The 21,144-nt window shown below is 38.0% G+C and overlaps 1 protein-coding gene across 1 annotated transcript in view; it reads right to left on the bottom strand.

Moving 5' to 3' along the window:
- LOC140172690 (uncharacterized) overlaps positions 1–21,144 on the bottom strand; it is a 61,686-nt gene that overhangs the window by 9,720 nt on the left and 30,822 nt on the right. The window contains exons 3-5 of the mRNA XM_072195822.1: positions 18,134–18,274; positions 3,807–4,120; positions 3,184–3,451 (exon numbers count right to left, since the gene is read on the bottom strand). Of these exons, the coding sequence (XP_072051923.1) occupies positions 3,184–3,451; positions 3,807–4,120; positions 18,134–18,274 (723 nt within the window). The remainder of the gene's footprint in view (positions 1–3,183; positions 3,452–3,806; positions 4,121–18,133; positions 18,275–21,144) is intronic.

Raw genomic sequence — 21,144 nt, 5'->3', positions numbered from 1 at the left:
CAATTTTGGGCTGGAAAATACCACTATTTGTGGGAAAATCACGCAGCTTTGTGAAATCACATATTTATAAAATTGTGCTTTAATTGGAAATCTCCCATAATTTTAAAAGTGTGCTTTATCATGCATGGAGGCAGGGTGGTGACCTAGCTTGTGAGGTACATGTAAGGAGAAAGTCAAATCTTCCATCAAGAAAACATAAATGAAAATTATTGTTTCCTTGTTTTCAAAAAGTTAAGATTTATAATTTTTTCCAAGGTTCCTTTTCAACGTAAGCCATCGCGTAAACGCGCACTACGTCAAGCGTGTGCATTGGACCATGTGCAAATTAATATGCGCTGGACGGCTAGCAGTACGCTTAATTTGTAAAAGGAAACCTGAATAACAGAATACAAGGCAGATTTTCAGATATGAAGTTTTTCTGGGAGTTTTTCTACAGTTACTCCATTCTTGCCTTGATGACATGGTCCAAGGGATAAGCCTTTATAATACGGCTGTATATCTAGCGTATATATGTGGCTCCTGCCATCTCATCTGATATTACCTTGCCACTGAAGTCTGACATACGAGGAAACATATAGTCTTGAGTTGCAGAGTAACATTGTCAATATAGATATACTCACATTCTAACCTAAAAAGTACAAAGTCTCAATTTTTACTTATTTTTTTACATTTGCTTGCTGTGTTGATCAACCATGCTATTTGAAAAAAAACATAGCAAATTTAATACCAGGAAAACTAAAATTGGGAATCACCAAAATGTGAATATATTAACTGAGCAAAAATGACTACTTTAACAGGATCACATTTTGGTTTGAAAACTAGCACACTTGTTCCGTGGGTAACACAGTAAAGAGGCACTCATCTCAACTAGGAAATTCAGTGTAATTTAAAGTGACATGTAATGGAGCAAAGAGGTTTTTAAAGATTACTTGCCTTTTTATGTCATCAAAAGTCATGATCGTATTGCTAAAAGTAATACTGCTTTTAAATATAATTCAGGTTCAATATACTAACATGTTCACTTATTAGTACAGTTTCAAATTCTTGACATATTTGTGTAAATTATGAAAGACAAAATAACTTTGAGAAAGCTGTTTTTATCAGAATCTGTTGATTTGGACAGAGTCCATAGCCGGGTGGTGCAGGGTGGGGCTGTGCTGCAATGGTATTATAATATACACCTCAACAAACCAAAAGGTCAAATATGATCAAAAAATAGAAGAAAAGTTACTTACATTGGGGTCAATTTTCTTCACTGAAAATATTCAATAAGATACTTAAAAATGCCACAATTTTCTCCATAAAAGTCCACATTTCAAACAAATTCCTGCCTACATGTATGACAGCCAATACAATAACTCAAAGACATAGCGAGGGGGGTACTGGAATATGGTGCCCACATCCTCAAAAATAATCCTGGCTATGGACCTGTAAAAACTGGTCAATATATAAATGTGTATATCAATTCATAATCCTCAAAAAACATGCAGAAATACTATAGCTGCGCTACGCATAACTCTGTATCAAGTAAACTGTAGTCCACTTATGCCACAGGTGGTGCTACTTGATATAGTTCAGGGGCCCTAGTCTTCCTATATCTACACTCCAGGTCCTTAATGTAACACCAAGTTTCCATTAACACAACATTCAAGTGCTGTCATTCAGGATTTGCCCACTCAATCTTGCTATTCAGCCTGAATTTGCCCTTTGGGTAAACTGGGTTTATCCTTTCTGCAAAAGGGCCACTATTTGTAGCTAGGTTTTACAGACAGAGACACCACACAAGACAATTTGTTTGGAATGGCTCATCTCCTCTTCAACCTCTCCTCCGGCCCCTCAATAATTTTCTAAAAAAATGTGACACCTATCTTGTAGCAAATGTAATGCAGAACTGGAAACTTTTCAGTTGGTGAAGATTTCTACTTGAATCATAAACGTCAACAGAGCTGCAGCAAGCGGAGCAGCCAGGGAGGACATGGCCACACCACTTTTGGCACATATTTGTATCCCCCCCACATTTTGCAACCTTGCTACAACCCTGACAAAGTGCCGGTGCAAGGAGGTGCAATTTTTTGGTCCCCCCAGGCAGGCTCCCACCTGCAACCCCCCTTCTAAGCCACCCCACAAAATGTGTTGACACATGCAACCATCTAGATCTAGTTTTTTCAGGTGTCAGCAAGAGAAGATTGTATCTTACTCTTCCCACAGTGCATTTCTTCCCTATACTGATTTGCTATTCAGTGCATCATGGGTCGATATAATATAGTGATAAATATACCTCAATAGAGGCCGTCAGCCTTTTCTGCGGGATCCGCCATCTTGTGGGTACTGCAGTTCTGCATGTCATGCGTTAGACATTACGCCCCCGATTACGCGGAAGTCGCAGCGTGTGACGCACCTTTTCAGTCAAGCATCAACGCAGTGATCTTAACAACAAGGCACTCTGTACCCACAAGATGGCGGCGTTGACGTCACAATGACTACCTCTATTAACAGAGCGTATCCAGATCTTGCAATTGAGGAATTTCTTGTCACTATGGACCCATGTTGCACTGAATAGCAAATCAGTACAGGGAAGAAATGTATTGTGGGAAGAGTCAGATATCCTGCGTCAGTCCCATTCTAGATTCTTGAGCAAATTTAAATCCTCAAAATTGGCGATTTGTCTGCAGCGAATGTATGAGTTTCATCCATCATGGCACTGCCCCAAACTTCGCAATGGAACCGGTTGCATTTTCAACACAAAATACTTCACCGCCAATCCTTACATATATTGTAACACTTGGGATGGAATTTTGTGTTTTATCTAACCAAGCAAAAAAATAACCTGCGGAGGGAGTCTCTCCTTTTGCCCTTGTGCCTATAGCAGATTTCTTGTTTTCATGGACGGTGTTTATTGCATGACAAACACATTCCTTTATGCCCTACTTTTTGACAAAAAGAAGAAACAAAATGTCGCACATAAAACTCGGATACTAATCAGTGACAGCAGCTAGTCTTTGTCAAAGACTTGTGTCTCCTTGTAGGTGGTTGTTGTTCAACAATGGTAAATGGTTGCCACAGGAAAGTCTGTGTGTGAGTTTACTCGCATTTGAATTTGTTTGATGAAAATTCTCAAATTAAGAGATAAATGAATAATGATCAAAACAGTGTAAAATTAAGATTAACAAGTTTGCCTCTCACATACCTGAACCGGTGTGAAGAAAGCCGCTGGTATTTCGTTTATCTCTGTCCCATTGATTTTTATGTCCCACCTGTCCGCCTTATAGCTCCCTGTAAATGATGCCACCGATCCATAATTAAGCCTCACCCAGTACAGCAGCCCCACAGTGTTCCCGCCTCCAGCGTCGTCGCCAAATCCATACGGTATCTGATCTGTTGATTGCTCCCTCGTTATGGAGCTGATTTGACCATCGTGCTCCACTGTGCTTAGGCTAAAGTAATCTGAAATCTACGGGCACAAAATAAATATATTATATTAGGAATAGAAAAAAACCCTAACCCTCTTCAGCCCAACAAAATCGAGCAGCCTGGTGTCTACCCTTCAAGCATGACAAGCATGGACAGGGGGTGGGGGGGGGGGGGGAAGGGTGATTGTGATCTTCACACAAGATCTCTGTGAACCAGGAACCACTTTGGGTAAAAAGTGGCTCCTGTTTGAGTACATTCTTATTCTCACCCTTGCAAGTAAGCCATATTAAATATTAAAAGTTCAATGTTGTCTTTGTAAAACAGACCCTAGATTAACCACATAATCACATTATTCACTCCAACAAAGAACTAATCAGAACTTTTCTTTTTCTTACCAGTATAACCTCATCAATGATGGCAGTGCGTGGGCTGACACTCAGGATCCACCGTACGGGTTCTTTAGATGTGAGAATCAACACGATAGGTCGAAAGTCCTGATCAGACACTTCGATGTAAACGTTTGTTATACCAGGGCTGTGTATTTGATACTGTGAGTTCCCGTTGCCTTCATGGTTGCTCAGGATGTGAACATTGTAGTTCTTATTGAGGAAGTTTGGTATGCAGCTGTATGTGAGTTGTATCGTGTCTTCATAGCTGGGTATGGCTACAGCTTTTGCGGACTGCTCTATAGAACATCCTTCGGCATTGGCTGGAAAGATAGAAATAAAGATCAAACGTTATCAGTGAATTGTAACAAACTACATGTAAGAGCCAAAATGGGGTATTCCACTTGAAATCACACACCCCTATGGAAGACATGAATTTAAAGAGGAAGCCCTGCCAGAGCAGTTCTTCTGGGGTGAACCAAACCTACCTGGTTATCAAATTAATCGGTGATAAGGTTATCTCAGAATTGGACAGGTGCTAATTTATGTTTTAATGTTATTGCATCAATTAGCACCTTTCAAATTTAGAAATAAGCTTGTCACTGATTAATTTGATAACCAGGCAGGTTTGGTTTACCCCAGAACTGCTCTGCTGGGGCTTCCTCTTTAATCTCCTGAAAACATATGAATTTCTATCAAAAAAATTTCAGTCAAAAAAGCAGCTGATTTTACATTATTTTAGCAAAATTTTGTACAAATTAGTCCACAACTCAATAATCTGGGTCAGTTGTGCCATAAAACAGGTTTGTTTGTTTTGTTTAGGATGTTTTCATTCTTATCACTTGCAGCATGTATTACACGTACTGTTAAAGTGTCTTTACTAAGCAAAATATTTAATTTACGATCATATTGCACAAGTATGAAAATAGGAAGCTGGATTTTGATGAACAAACAGCTAATGTTACTCCACTGTTATTTATATGATATTTCCTAATGTATATATTGCCCTTTCTGATGTGACATACGCTTATCCTATGCTTGTGATTATGTTGATCATAAATCACAATTTGATGCCACTACACATCAAATGATCAATATCAGTTCTGATCTCTATCACTCTGTGTGACTGCAAGAACATCGTATGTGCGCAGACAAGCAATTGCTGCCATTTGCATTTTTGCAATAAACCAACTTCCTATTACTTACTCTCTCCTTGCAGGTGTCGAACGCAGACACAAATTTTAAAAATTGAAATCAGGATTTTAAATATTTATGACAATAGTTGGAATGAGCATGCACAATGCTTAAAAATGAGTACAAACAAGTCTGGTATTGGTTCAGTGGTTTTTAAATAGCTCCTGATATTTTCCGGAAAAATCTCAAAACTTGGGACTTTTTATGTTGAACATTTGAGGATCATGCTCCAGTTCTGTAGCCTCACCTTGAATAAAACTCCCACAATTGTAGTTCTATAGCTTAAATTAGGAAAAATTTAGAATTTCTTAATTCCGCAGCTTATGATTTGACCCAATTTTAGTTTCACTAGACCCAAAAAATATGTACTATGAATTTCAGTTCAGAATTAGCCCTTATTTTGCCCAAAAATCAGTTTCCTAAGTTTGGTGTGGATCGGCACCACACGCGCCCTACCAAAATCAAAGTTGAGTGCCCCCTCCCAGGTCCTGCTCCCCTTCAACAATGTTGAGTACTGAATCATGGATTGTAGATGATTGCGCTCTATATGTCTACCCTGACATTGCTATAGCCAAAATAACAAATTCTTGATCATGAGAGGATGTACCTTCTGCGTCAGCGTACATTTCATAGAATAACACGATCGCGCGACCTGCATGACCGAACCTTGACCTTGCCTAGCAACGACCATGTGATTGTTCAATTCTCAAAAGCTGTGTTTGTGCCGTAAGCGCCGGTATTTGCATAGTACGCTCGACGCAAATAACTGTGCGTACCCAAGTTGGCTCTCATGATCGAGAATTTAATATTTTGGCTATAGGAAGGGAGAGAGTGGAAATGAAGGGAAGGATGAGAAGTAGGGAGAGAGGGGAGGAAGCACAAAACTATAAGTTAACCATATTATTAATTCACATGCATCAGACCTTAAATCATCAATTAATACTGCACAAGATTGAGGACTGCAAAGGAGAAAATTACTGATGTACTGCACAGTGCACATTAACATGAAGCAGCTATTCATCTCATCACAAGAGATTACGTTCTTGAACTCACATAATGATACAGGTTTAAAGGCATACAATGACATTCAAAAAGGAGCCAAATTCATGTATTGACACAGCCTTTTGATAACTGTGTCAGAATGCTGCGCGTGACTGGAATTTGTACAACTCTGCCACATGAGTCGTGTCTGAGTGACGGCACATGGAGCAAGTACGAAGGCTACTGCATAAACAATGACAAGAGAATTGATACACACAGTACATACTTCAACATTGATGCAACTGAATGTTATTGGATATTTATGATGTATTTATGGGGCGTGGTCCAATTTTTTTCATGTTCTGCTTCCTATCTTACATTGAGGCCTATATTTAAAAAATATATTTCCACATTTTGAGTTGTATTGCTCCTGCGGTTTTGATATACATGTAAGAAGCAAAAATATGTATCACAATGCCCCATAGGATGGTACATACTCTCAGTTGTGTTTACTACAATTCACACCATCTAAACAAAACATATCTTGGGCGTTAAATTTTACTGGGGTAATGAGATAAATACAAGCTTTCTTCTGATACCAAAATCTCAGTTTTGATAAAGGAAAAAAAATTGGGATAAGGCTGTCATTCGGGTCACACTCCTTTAAAAGATTATAAACTGAATTCAATCATAGACCATCGAAACATGGTCTATGATTCAATATATATTTTCACATTTACTATTATACTGCACAAAGAATAAGGTTAATATAATCATTGACATTTTGTTTAAATTGAAAGAATATGGTGCACTCTACTTTGAACATTAAAATGACAATATGCATCTATGACTCTCAAAGGAGTTGGTGCTAAACAATATTTTCGTATATTTAAAATTGTGGAATTAAAAAGAATAAACTACGAGTGCCAGCACAGCTTCTAACAGACCAGGGCCCATTCCACAAAGCCTTACATGATTTACCACACATAATTCCCTATTAAATCAATCGTAAGATCGATCACAAGTCACAAGAAATGGGCCCCTGATTTAGCTTGAAGTATCGTGAACAAATGTCATTTAAAGTTGATTGGCAATTACATATTTTGAGACTCCAACTTATGAAAAATAAATTGTATTAATGGGCAAATTGGGGACAAAAATTTAGCTTTACCCCCTTACGCTAAAAAGCTGGCTAAGCTGCTGAAAACCACACAGAATACCCGTATCTAATTCTAAAAACTGTCTACCAAGCAAGATTATATCCTATTCACTGATCCAGATAAACCAATATCCATCGATGCATGCAAATAAGATTTCAAAGGTGAGGAGTCAATTTAATTGGCTAGTGACTAATGGTTGTCATGGCGATTGAAGTGTCAAACCTCGCAAGGTGACGGAGCGTGATCTCCGGTGATCTCATCAAAACAAAGACCTCTGTTTGCTCATCTCCTTTATACAAACCGGAAATGCTGACAAAATATTATAAAGCAACAAATTCCGCTGGATTCTTGGAGGTATTTTGCGTCACAGCACCTCCATGTTTATGTAAATTTCCTTCATACTGTTGCTCATCTTCTTTTGAACCACAGTGTCCTGCCACCCAACGCATTAACCTTTTGCATGCATTGACAAAAGCCCTTGATGAAGAAGAAGATGCAATTAGGAGACCAAAGATGTACTTGTTCTGAACTATAGTATAATCCTGAAATCTAACACTAACCTTAACCCTTACCTAACTCTTAAAACCCAAGTACTGGACAGTCATAGTTTTCAGTTGGACATGATCAAATTGACCGCTCTGAAGGAGGTGACAGGTCAGCGCATGATGTCATAAAATAAACAACCTATTTAGTCATAATAGCACTCTGTATGCGGCAATTCAGAATGCACCCCAATCTTTTAAACATTCCTATAGAGTACATGTATGTGCATTTCTGGGACCACTATAACAATGTCGCAATCCCTCACTTGAAGTGATGACTGTAAGGGGCTGTGCAAAAAATTATGAAGGGGGGGGGGGGGTTAATTTCCAAATGGCATGCCAAAAATGCTTGCTCCCCACCCTCTCTCCCCCCCCCCCTTGTGGTCTACCCAAAAGTCTTTCCTCCTCTTGCAGTGAACATAAAAATTTGCATGTTTTTAAACAGTACAGAAAACAGTACGGAAACGCTTAGGAAACACTTAGTAAAATAGTAGGGAAACGCTTAAAAGCATTTCTGTACTGTTTTCCTAAGCCTTTTTTGAGCATTTTATTAAAAAGGTACAAAAATTGTTTGCCTCCCCCTCTGGTCTTGCCAAAATCCCCCCCCCCCTTTCAACTGGCCAAAAATTTGTGTCCCCCCCCCCCAATTTTATCTTCCCCAGGGCTCATAATTATTGCACAGCTAAAAAGATACCTGCTCATTTTTTCAACATAAAACTTGCAGTCATACTGAAATGTCTGACGTTGATACAGAAAATAATTGCTCCTATCAGCACAAAACTTATTTTAATTGGATAGCAATTCTATCCACCATACAACAATATCAGGATTCATAATGCCCATTTAATTTTGTGTTGAAAATTTCAGAATTTATCCTTTTCATAACCACTGATATTTGGTATCTTCATAACAAATGCATTACAACAAGTACAAACATTACCAGGTACCAATTCAATTATTCTTGAAACGACACATGCCATTTTGAATAACCTCAAACATGAGCACCCTATCGCATCAGCTTTGATACCGTAAAAAAACCTTTTACAACACCAGCACAAAGCTTTCATTTTACAGTGACTTAACCCAGCACAGATAGATTACAATTCACAGTTAAATTTGCACAGAGTGGACAAGTATGTCTATTATAGCTGAATAGCTGGTGGAATTACATCCAATTAGCATGCAACAGATGGTGATTACGTACTCATGTTTAAGCGGCGTGCAATTACGCGTTTTAAAGGAACACTCGCTGTACGGGGAAAAAAATCACTGGTGTGAGGAGCTGTGGGGTGATGGCTCATATCATGAGTCATCTACCTATTAATTTAATTGAAATTTGAGCATTGATGTGTTAACTGGCTGTCTTCGAAATTGTGAAATCAGACGGTGTGTTCTGATAACAATTACTGATACTGAAGAAGTGGCATTTATTAGGAGAATGCCCTTGCTGGAAGCGTTCAAAATGTGCAAATTATTTTGACTCGTGCTAGCTGGATTGTAAGTGGACTCGCATTAGAGTAAAGCTGAATTTATACTGCGATTGCAATGCACCGCTTTTGGAAAGCGACGGGCAATCACTTCGTAGCTTTTGCATTTATACTTATCACAGCGATAACGATTGCAGACGACAATTCAAATATTCTAAATGCCACAAAATACATTTTTAGAACACACGTTGCTGTAAATATTTATTGCTTTGAATTAATTCATTACCGATAGTTAATAATCGAGAAAGGTAAATTGGCAAAATAATTAGCTCGAAAGTTGAGATTTCTTCAACTCACATAAGCGACATTGTTTTTGCCTCAGCGATTTGTATTGATTGAATCAGCTTAACGCTCTGAAAACAGTAGTATACATTGAGCATGCGAGAGAATCGCTTTTCTGCAAAAGCGATCGAGTATAAATTCAGCTTTAGGACAAAAGACTTGGGTTTGCAGATACAGCTCGAATAATAAAAAGCAAAGAGTTTAAATCTAAATTGAGTGTAATATCAGTACCTGATCCAAAGAGGGGGCAAGCAGCACATGCCCTCTGTAAAATCATCAAAATCATAACCAACCTACATTGTACTGCATTGTCTGTAATAAATATGCCCCCTCTAATAAATGCCCTTATATTTCAATAAAAAGTGACTGAATATGCAAAATTTGTCCATGCCATATCATGTGAGCACGATGTGACGTATATACATAAGCTTTAAACTGGCAATCACAGTCGCCAAATTGCATGGACAAAACCTGTTCTACCTTAGGGTACACGATGTATTGTTGGTCGAACCAGCCAAAAAAAAAATTGATTTTCATTATATATTATTGAAAAATAACACTTTGATGTTTTGCACAAGTTCATTCTACAAATCATATACTTTGAAAACTTGCTTGATTTATTGTTGTTTGAAAATGAGTTACCGGTATGTGTGCCGCCATTTTGGATTTGGAACCGGAACAAATCTGTAAGTGAATGATACTTTGCGATTTTCACCTCAATTTGTAAGCTTTTCTCACTGAAAATTTGCTTCTAATAAACACCCCCTTTCAAAACTTCAGACAATACAGTAAATGTACATAGGGTTACTAAAAGCCAGTTATCATGGTTATGACTTTCGGCTTCCTTGTCAAATTTCAAATTATTGATCCACCACTGTTAAGCATGTATAGATAGAGCCGAGGAGGGGGGAGGGACACTGTGTCATAAAGTAGTTTGGTCCTCTGCTTGGAACAGATTACGGAAGATCACCGACTGTATTTCAACACTTTTCAATTTATATCTTTTTTTCAAACTTTGATAAGCCTAACCACACCTGTGCCTCTTTATATAATATGCTGCTGTTATCATGACCTTTATTCAGGCATGTTTCTCATTATCTCTTTATTCTTTTGAGCATAGTGTCATCTTTTATTTTACCGCATCTTATGATCTGATCAGTAAAGGCTGCATCCCAAAGTCACTGTTTTGTTTGCTCATTCTACGCTATGCTTAAGTTACTCTTTACCCTTGCGCATCTTTGAAAGCTTGTAACACCATGCATGTAATAAATGTGCACATTTTTAGATACTGTTACATTTTATAAAGACTACCACAGCAGATGAGTGAACAGACTCTAGTTCAGCAACATGTGAGCATCTCAATGCATGGTTTCCACAAAATGTAAAGTGACGGCCTCTAAGGCTATTTTACGATCAGCTTTAAAGCAGAAATGGTCTTACATTAGCTTGTTAATGTGATGTTGAAAGTCTTTTATTATTTGAAAGTGTTTTTTTTTTCTTTTCAATTTGATTCAATTTAACAGATGTGTGGGACGAGTTGCAGATATATCTCCTTGTTGCAGATCGCAACCAGTGCTACATGTAATCACAACCAATATCTGTGATGTAATTCAACAAGTTATATGGCAGGGTATATGGCTCCTATGAAAATCTTTAGTTCAGTACTAAAGTTCAGTTTCAATATTTAAGGGAAAGATAGAGCAACAAAGAAAGAGAGAGGTCAAGAGGAGAGGAGAGGGAAGAAGGGAGAGGAGGGATAGGGAGAGGGGAAAAATGGGAGACAGTCACACCCGCCACTGCGAAATCCAACATAACGTTACTCTCAACTTGAGACGAGACAACACTACAGTTTATAATTAAAGGGCATTTCTGTTCTCATCCGAATGCAGTGCCATAACAATTTCTCAACTCTACATTGTGCTCAAGAGGGCGAGCCTTAATGACATACTATTATGGGAGTAATGGTTGTTAAAATTCCTCTTTTATCATATGGGGTACCTCAAGTAGCACTTAACTACGATTAAGACAAATTAGTTGCTCGAGGAGTTCTAGTACGTTATGAATATGCTAATCATAAACCATCCATTTTCTTTCATTCTTTGGACGTCAAGAGTGAACCACTTCCCAACAGGTCTTCCATTGCCAAACCACATGACTTGCAGCCCAATTGGGTGACTTTTGAAGATTTTGGTAGTTTCATGTTCCATAGAAATCAATGTTTATGAGACAAAATGGGAGACTTTTAGATGATATGACTCGAAATTTGGGCTGAGCATTTTTGGCAACCCTGCAAACATCAAATTTTATCTTCACATGAGAGTTGTATTGCTTCCTTGAAAGTCTTCAAAGTTGTTTGTCAATTTTGTTCATTTACTTGTAATTTAAAGGAAAACTTAAGGCCATGGCCACCCCACTTTTTTTTGAAAAATTTATACATTTTTTTTCTTTATATCTTTATTTCAATTTAGGCACATATTTCCATTATGGGTGCCCCATATTTTTCAACCTTGCTACAGCTCTGCATGTCACATTGGTCTAATTTTCCAAAACATTCAAAATGTTCTACTTTATCTACACTAATATATATTGAAATGGACATGATCCCCTTTCAATGTCGTTGAATGCTCATTTCATACCGCAGAATTCCATCTACAGCATACATGCCTCTAATTGTGGGTTTTTGATGATAAAAACACTACAACAGATTGGTATTACAATGATACATGTTTGTAAGCCACCTGTATCAGTAACATAGTTGCTCAAACTCCAAATAATGTTTTTGTGGAGGTGTCAGCCTTTCATCTTTTTTGTCAAAAAAATCCTCATTTATATGCTTGTAGTAGAGAGCAATTCTATGGTATAAAGTTTCAAAAATAACATCACAAAATTTCTACTTTATTTATCTACACTGTTTTTGTTCCAATCTAAGGAGTTAAAACATTTTGAATTTCCCGTACAGAATGGTTTCATCAAGTGCTAAATTTGTCAGCTGAATCTGAAAAGCTTACGGAACATTTTACGCATAAAAACACATATCAACATAGTAAATTGCATTATAGAGAAATCTAATCTTGATGTTGAAATTATCCGCTTGGCAAATCCCATGTCAAAATCCACATAGCAACACCCTGAGGCAACAAATAACATTTTAAGAGCGAAATTGTAAGTCTTGGAGCGATCAAATTTAACATGACATTTGTAAGAAAATTAGGATGTGTTAACTAAACATTGTAACATGTAAAATAACATGGTTAAATTCCTGTGAATCGTTCCTTGATCTGAACACTTTTGCTTTTTTTTAAATACCTTGACTAAGTAACACACTAAGTCCCATCAGAGGAAGGCGCCATACCATCCTACAATGCTTAGCGCAGCATACCTACATGTACAGGTATATTTAGCCTTCTTTATGGAGGAAGAAACCATATTTAATTTGAGCAATGAATTAAATGAAATATTCTGATAAGGTAATTGCTGATTAGTGATTACAAATCTGAAATAAAAGCAGGGAGTTGTGGAATCCAATATTTGAGAAAGTCAAAGAATTCAAAAGAAGGAATGGTTCCCCATTATTCGACATGCCTTTCTGTGGGTTGGGGTCACTCAAATATAAAAGTGCTACCCATGCTGATCAATCAACCTTCAAAACAGACCCTAAATGGCGTAATTGTCAACATTGATACCCTAAATGGTGTAATATAACTTTTCAATCATGATGCAACTAGAGCGGTTACCGCACCATAGCTGAACCATGGGGCTTCGGCAGTATATTGTGGTATACCACTGTGAGGGGGGTCATACCTTCTTGGGATTTTGAGATATGAAAAGGACCTAAAATATGAATATTGACTCGAGTCTTATGAGGAGTGTCATAACCTGTGGGGAAATTATTTCTGTTATATTCCTTTCTTTTTTCTCTTTCATTTGATACTTCACTACACTTTCCCTGTTCTAAATTCCTGAATTGCACAATACTCAAGCCATGCATTATGGGAAGACATACAATCCACACCTGATGAACCCCTCACACCTGGAGAATTCCCGTTCTCCTGATAACATGCTGAGGAACCGTTTTTATCTGCACTCTTCTCGTTCAGAGGCTGCTCACATCAAGTCGCATGATTTATTTAACACCATACTTCATCGCTATGCATGAAGTTACTTCGAGGTGAATGAACGCTGCTAATAACGATAATTATTGAATTATCACATCCATATCTCCGTTACAATTGTGATATATTATGTTCTTGTAACTGTCAGAGCAGAAAGAAAGCAAAACAATTGAACACAAATCATATTCATGATGTGAAATTCTCAAGGTGCATTTAGCGCAGTAATTTTTAATTCTCTTTCCACAATTAATTTTCTCATCCTCACTGTCTACCAGTTTTCCCTGCTCTCCTTCTTTCTTTACTTCTTATGTCATGCAGTTTCTGTCTCTCCCTGGCCTGGTTTCCTTCCTCCTTCCCCTCCTTATTTATTTCTTTTCCTTCATTTTATTTTACTGTCTTTACCATTCTTCTTTTAACAGTAATACCCAAGCTGCTTTTTGGTAAGGGGGAAGGAAAGATGAAAGGAAGAAAGAAACAAGAATAGAAAACATTTTTCTCAGGTGCAGTTTTGAGTTACTTAACCGCGCGGGTGCCAGCCAGGCGACCAGGGATAGTGTGCCACAGTGTGTGCCTTGGCCGGCCAAGTTTTCCATGCCCCTATGTGTGTTCTCATGACGACACAATCAAATCAGGTGGGATACTTGGGCTTCCAGTTGCTTTGTGCACTGAGGTTTTTTGATGTTTGGATCGGTTAGGGTTAATAAATTCATCTCCCACTCATTCCCTATTTCCAATTCACCCCATTCTAATCCACATGTCTCCATCTTGCTTTCCGCTTTACTCTCTCGCTATACCATCTCTCTCTCTTCCGCTCTCTTCCTCTTTCTTCTTGCTCCAAAAATGCTCATCAAATATCTTCTATATTATTCAAAAAAAAGTAAAATTCCATTGGCTTCATAGAAAATATTATGTTCAATAACATTTTTATCCTCCTGACATTTCTAGCATAACATACTCATTTTTTTAAAGATACGCAGCACTATATAGCTTTTAGCATGTAGGAAATTGCTTCAATAATGTACATAAAAAGAAATACCATAGTATTCTCTCAGAGGACTATGTCTGATTATAATATCAAGAATATTTCTTATACTTCTTAAAATGTAACTTCGCTTCAGCCAGGGGTTTTTAAGCAGCAACATGATGTATGATGTACGTATTTACACTCCATTGCCGTAAATTGTGGTGTCAAAGTCTCTCACGTTTGCCTGCAACAACATGATGAATGTGCAGTACAATCATAGACAGTAGAAGATTCTTGTTTACTGTCTATGGTACATTGGACAATTCCATTTGAAATCCATACACCCCCTATGAAAGACATGACCTTAATGCAAGCGTCAATTTGATGCTTGAACCTACCCACCTCAAGCCTCGACATATTATTGAAGTCGATTCGATGCCGATGATTGAGGTCATACTTTTGTTTGGTCAATCATCGGTATTGAATCAATGTCAGTAATATGTTGTGGGCATGACTGAGGTGGGTTGGTTCAAGCTTCAAATTGACGCTCACGGTTGACGCTTGCATTAATCTTCCACACAGGGAGTGTGGATTTCAAATGGGGTTACCTGAATGGGTGACTCCATTTGAAATCTACACCCCCTATGTGGGAGATTAAGGTCATGTCTTCCATAGGCGGTGTATGGATTTCAACTAGAATAGCCCAATGGCGTGCAAAGTGTCTCATTGTATCTTGCACCAACACTGATGATGATGTCCATACAAGCCATTTTACCTTTTAATTTTGTCCATTTTCGTCAAATCAGACATTGCTATTGAAAGTTGCCTTCCCCCCTTTTCCCCCTAATGATGATGTATACATTACAATTTAGTGAATTTACAAATCATTTTACCTTTCTTACTTCAAGAATGCTATGGAATGTTGGCCGCCCTGATATTTGAAATTTGTAGGTCTTTTTGCCCATTTCCGTTAAATCATATATCCCCCCATGAAAGTTGCCTCCCCCTTTGTCCTAGCCCTACTAGTATAGGGCCTTTTGACTCTGATGACCCAAAACCATGGTATATCATAAAACCTGGCTATATCAAGAGAACTGCTAAACCCAATGACTGCTTCCCCTCGGGTGGAGCGGTTAGTGGGTTTTAGCGGTTCTCGGATATAGTGTGTTTAAAAGGTCCCGTTCGGGTGGAGCGGTTAGTGGGTTTTAGCGGTTCTCGGATATAGTGTGTTTAAAAGGCCCTATAGTAGGGCTACTTTGCCCTCCATACCGAAAAAGTCTGGCAATACCACTTATACAGCATACAAGACTAACACTTACACATTTGTATATCCAGTATCAGCATATTGATCAGTTCCCTCTAGATTTTAGTAGAAACCCTAGTGTAATCCCCGGTGTAATCAAGAAGGATTCCTGCAAATCCAACTCCCACACAATGACCACACTGTATCACATTATGTGTACAATGTACTATAATTATCTACCGAAAGACAAGTTGTAGTAACTACAAATTTCAAACGTTTGAGTACTTGTTCTCAAGTTTTAGGAAGTGCCATAGGGTGTCTCCATTGTTAAATATTTTCATTATAAATGTCGCAAAATATTAATATTGACAATAATTAACAACCTGTTTGATCTCTCCATATATTCATACATTACTCAATGCTCACCTGTGTTTTCATATCATATTTTGTGGTGAAAAACGATTACAAATGTGTAATTTGCAATCATTTGTAGAACAAAGATTTCCTCATTCCGATAGCTAAGTGTGCATGTGCACATATACTCCCGGTCGGAGCCGGGAGTTTCAATTATTGGAACTGCTGAAAGACTAAAGTTGGAAACATGTAAGAAGCCCCTAATCCCGGGGGGGCACTCGAATTTTTTTTTTGTTGTTGTGTGCCACCGCCAGTTTCGAACTTGAGGTCTAAGGAACTGATCGGGCAGCCAAAAAGGAGGGTCTAGGGAACTGATTGGCCGGTCAAAAGGGGGTCTTGGGAACTGATTGACCGCCAAAAGGGGGTCTTGGGAACTGATCGGCCGCCAAAATCTGAAAAATCTCGGAAACTAAACCCGCAGGCCAAACCAGGGTTCAATTTTGTTATGCTTTTGCCACAGATTTTTGAAGGAATCGATTTCACTTTGAATTGTGCATTAAATTATTAATCAGGAAAATCATTAATGCAAAATAGGTCTGGTTTGGCCCATTACGATGGAAACCTCAACAAAGCAAAACAGCATTCAAATCAAAATTACTAGACCCTGTAGACCTACAATCTATGCTATTAGCCTACTGATAATTATAGCAGCATTACAAAAGCCCACCATAAAAGCAAACCCACAAGAATTATGTTTTTTCAGTGCCGAATAGAAAAACATTTAGACTACATTGAACTGTCATGCTTATACATGAGATGATTGAGTGAAGTGTGCAGAATTTGACAGCCATTCCACTCCCGATTTCACTAGACCAGTAGATCTTAAATTACCTTTTAATTCATTGTTTATGGAGAGCTGCAAGGATGTGTACATAATTATTTAAGGTACTTTTCCTCATATTTGGCAATTTTATTCCCAAAAGAGATCTCAAAATCATTTATTTCTAGCTAAATGTTCACCAGCTGGACTCTCGCCGGGCCTCGCGATCGGCATTGCTGCAATGTTTATAACCAGTCAACCAGTGTTGCCACTACTAAAGGAGCCCAAAATCCCACCCAAAGTTCACCTTATTCCTTACAATGTGTTTCAATGGGGAAGAAATTAATGGAAAATTCCCTTTGAAGTTTTTGGGCTCGCAAAAGTAGCTTTTGGGTCTGCTTTTGGGCTTGAAATAGTAGGACAGAAAACACGCCTCTAAAGATGCCGATGAGAGCGGAAATCGATGATCTGAGGGTCTATGGAACGGCTAGAAAAATGTTGGGGCTTCAGAACGGGCAAACAATGAATTCAGAGGGTCTAAGGAACGGCCAGTGGCTCTGAAAAAGGGGTCGTCGCCATGCACATACCCGTATAGCTGGGAAATGTGAGTGCCCCCCCCCCCGGCCCCTAATGTTGGAAAACATTCTTTGTGTCTTTGTCCTTTTTTAAAACCCATTTATAAAAACTCTTATTTCTGCTATGCATATTTTTGATTTGATGTGTTTTTTCTACTCAAATTATATAGTTCATTCATTTTAATTTATAATATTGGGAATGTATAAAACATTATCTTCAAAATTCTGTGCAGTGGTCTCATCATGTGTTGACACCAACTGTGATCATCAAAGTTAGTGTGAATGCTTATTTTTCCTGTATGAATTTTGAATTCATTAAGCATAACTAAACTCATTTTATGTGATTTCTTGCCAAGAAGGATGGTAATGGATCATGGTATGAAGGAATATTTGTAGCAGTCCTTTGACAGTTAATGTGGTTGAATTACCTGAATGGGTGACTCCACTTGAAATTTACACCCGCAGTGTGAGAGATTCAGGTCATGTCTTTCATAAGGGGTGTACGGATTTCTACATGAATATTCCATTATATATGACGATAGGATAAAAGGTATGTACTATTTCATGCAAGTGATAAAAAATATTTGCAAAAGCCGGACCAACCTTCTCCCCTAATACTCACGCAAACATGTACAAAGGTTGTAGTCCCCCTTGTTACAGATGCAGTGCCTGTCCACACATTGTGCCTCCTTGTGTGAACAAACAAAATGGTCGTTGTGGGTGTGGTGACACGGATCGGCGTTGGGACAGTCGATACTCAAAACTGTATAGAAAAAAAGATAAAATATAAAAATTGGGTCATAAATTGCGTTTTTATGCGAGTTATTTACAGAATAATTATAAGGGTGTATTTAGACAAGACAACAGCTGGTATTCCTAGCTCCCCCAACCTGCTAGAGGGTATTGACAAGAATGCCACATTATACTGATGAGCTTCTATTGGTAGCAACACAGTAGTGACACCTGTTACACCTGGACAACATTCCAACCATACCAGTCTATTGACAGGTGCATGTATTATGATTTCACCATGTACAGCTGAACATATAAATTCCAAATAGATTCAGATTTTAATAGAATACAAGTTCAATATACATTGTGTAATAACTGTGCATAATACCAGGATAAAATGGCCATATTGGATTTTATCAACCTGGAGGCCATAAGTATACCTTCATGGCAATTGACAATAATTGCATGTAACAATTTCAAAAGGCACGCAAAGGGTTAACCATTATTTTACCCACTTTATTGGATATTATTGGGTATGCTAATGCTAGAAACAAAGGGAGGTACAGTTAGTACTAAGATCAGCTCATAATAGGCCGGACTCATTACATTGTTTGTAAGGACACAACAGCATTAGACAAAGTGAACCTATATTTGACATAGTGAACCTTATTTTTGATATAGTGAACCTTTGACATAGCAAATCTGCAACATAGCGGGCCGACATCTATTGTAGCACCCCAGTGTAGTACACCCATATATCTCAAGAACTGTGTGCAAAGGTCTTTTATATTAGGGGCGGAGCAAATATAATGAGCCCGGGGGAGGGCAAAATTTCCGATTGCCACCACTTTCTCAGTCCGCCAAAAATTGCTTACCCCCCACCCCTCGGCCTGCCAAAAAATCTTTGCCCTACCCCTTTGCACACAGTATGCCAAATATTTTGAATCCCAATTTGCTAATCTTAAATAGTATAGATACATGTTATAATTGTAAGCACATGACAGCGAGCAGGAAATTTGCATATTCAAGCGTTTCCGTACTGTTTCCCTAAGCCTTTTTAGAGCGTTTATTCAAGCGCCCCATGAATGTGTACGAAAAATCGCTTGCCCCCCTCTCAGCTTGTCAAAAATTGCTTGCCCCCCAATTTTACCCTCCCATCAGGGCTCATAATTATTGCACAGCTCCTTATACATAGTATTACAATATATCTGCCACATTTAGTCATTTGTAGGGGCTTTTCTGTACTCTTTACATGGATATATATATTTACAATATTGCATTAAATTCAACTAAATCCAAAGTGTATCTGAAAATTACAAATACAAAGTATGACAAGGTTGATGACTTTTAAATACATACTGTAACCAGAGCTGGAAAACTCAATCATTTATAATCAGCACTATCTTCTAAATCATGAATTTTTAACTATTCCAATTCACAGGAAATTTATAACTGTATTTTTGGCGAATGATACTGCCTCTGTTCTGAATGAATTAGAGTAATAATTTACTGCTCGAGTTAGCAGACGACTAGGATCTCAATTATGCTCTCATCCATCAAGACACAGTTCTTAACCTTAATATATTTACACACAAAAAGAACGATCTTTGAATATTCTGGATACAAAAACTCATACTCTAAAACTGAAAGTCACTGTTTGAGCTCTGTATGTTGGATGTAGGCAATTGAACTGTGCCATTGGGATTGAGGTCATTTTGGCTCAGAGCGAGATACCCATAGAGAATACCCAGAGAAGATATCTTCACACTTCCCATAATGCATTTCAATTTTCTGTACTGATTTGCTATCTAGTGCAACATGGGTCGATAGTGACAAAAAGTACCTCAATGAACAGAACACATCCAGATCTTGTAATGTGTTTATTTCTTGACTATCGACCATGGCTAGCCAGTCTATTCTCAAAATAAAAACAAAGGGAACCTGCACAAAGTATTGGGAGTGTCATTTGATGAAATGAAGTGATGCATCATGTTGCAAAGGATTCTGGGAAGTATACAGTATCATCTCTGGAGAATACCCATCATAATTATCATTACCAATAGAAGTGGTTGGCCTTATTTTGTTTTCCTTAGATCAACCAGGTGGAAATGTGAGCATAAGATATGGGAAAATCTGAAACAACAACAAGGAAAATGATGAACACACCTCCCCTGTGCTATTGAACTCAAATTTTAACCCTCCTCTGACAGTCTGAGCTATATTTGTATCACATCTAAAAGGACCAGAGTCCAGAGGGTTGATGCAACAACCTTTTCTCCCCACCCTAAATGTTAGACTGGCCAAGGGCCCTGAAATAGGTCAATCTGGCTCTGTTTACCTAGATGTACATTATAATGTACATTATCTTGGAAGTACCATCTTTGGAAATCACAGCCCTGTAACATTGTAGTTTTCTTGAAAAAAAAAAAGAAAAAAACAGAAAAAAAAAACAGTAGTGAATATTTTGTATATATTTTTTATATTTATGTCATGCATATCTAGGCAATAACAGCTGAAATCTAGCAGATAACGCTGACGAAACTTTGACCAGGCACAAGTGACCTGGTGAAGTGGGTCGCTGTAGATAGCTGGTAGGGACATTTTTACAGGACATTACAAAAACAGTATGCCTCGCGGTGAAGGCATAAAAATCAATTAATAGTAGGTTACAAAATATCAAGACAATCAAGTTTCAATCTTAACAAATTGTTGACATTAAAACTGTCACAAAATGTGAACCATTCATTCAACTCAGCTAAATTTGTGATATTTTTGCAAAGCATAATTTTTTATTCAAACTTAACAATATAAAGGAACCACCATTAACAACATCCCATCCTGGGGCAAAAAAATTTAACCATGGACACGCTGATACAGTGCAAATATTACCACTGATGCGCA

Source organism: Amphiura filiformis, chromosome 16 (genome assembly GCF_039555335.1).
Source record: "Amphiura filiformis chromosome 16, Afil_fr2py, whole genome shotgun sequence".
Taxonomy (NCBI): domain Eukaryota; kingdom Metazoa; phylum Echinodermata; class Ophiuroidea; order Amphilepidida; family Amphiuridae; genus Amphiura; species Amphiura filiformis.
Note: the sequence above shows the minus strand (reverse complement) of the source record. Positions and strands in the feature narration are given on the sequence as shown.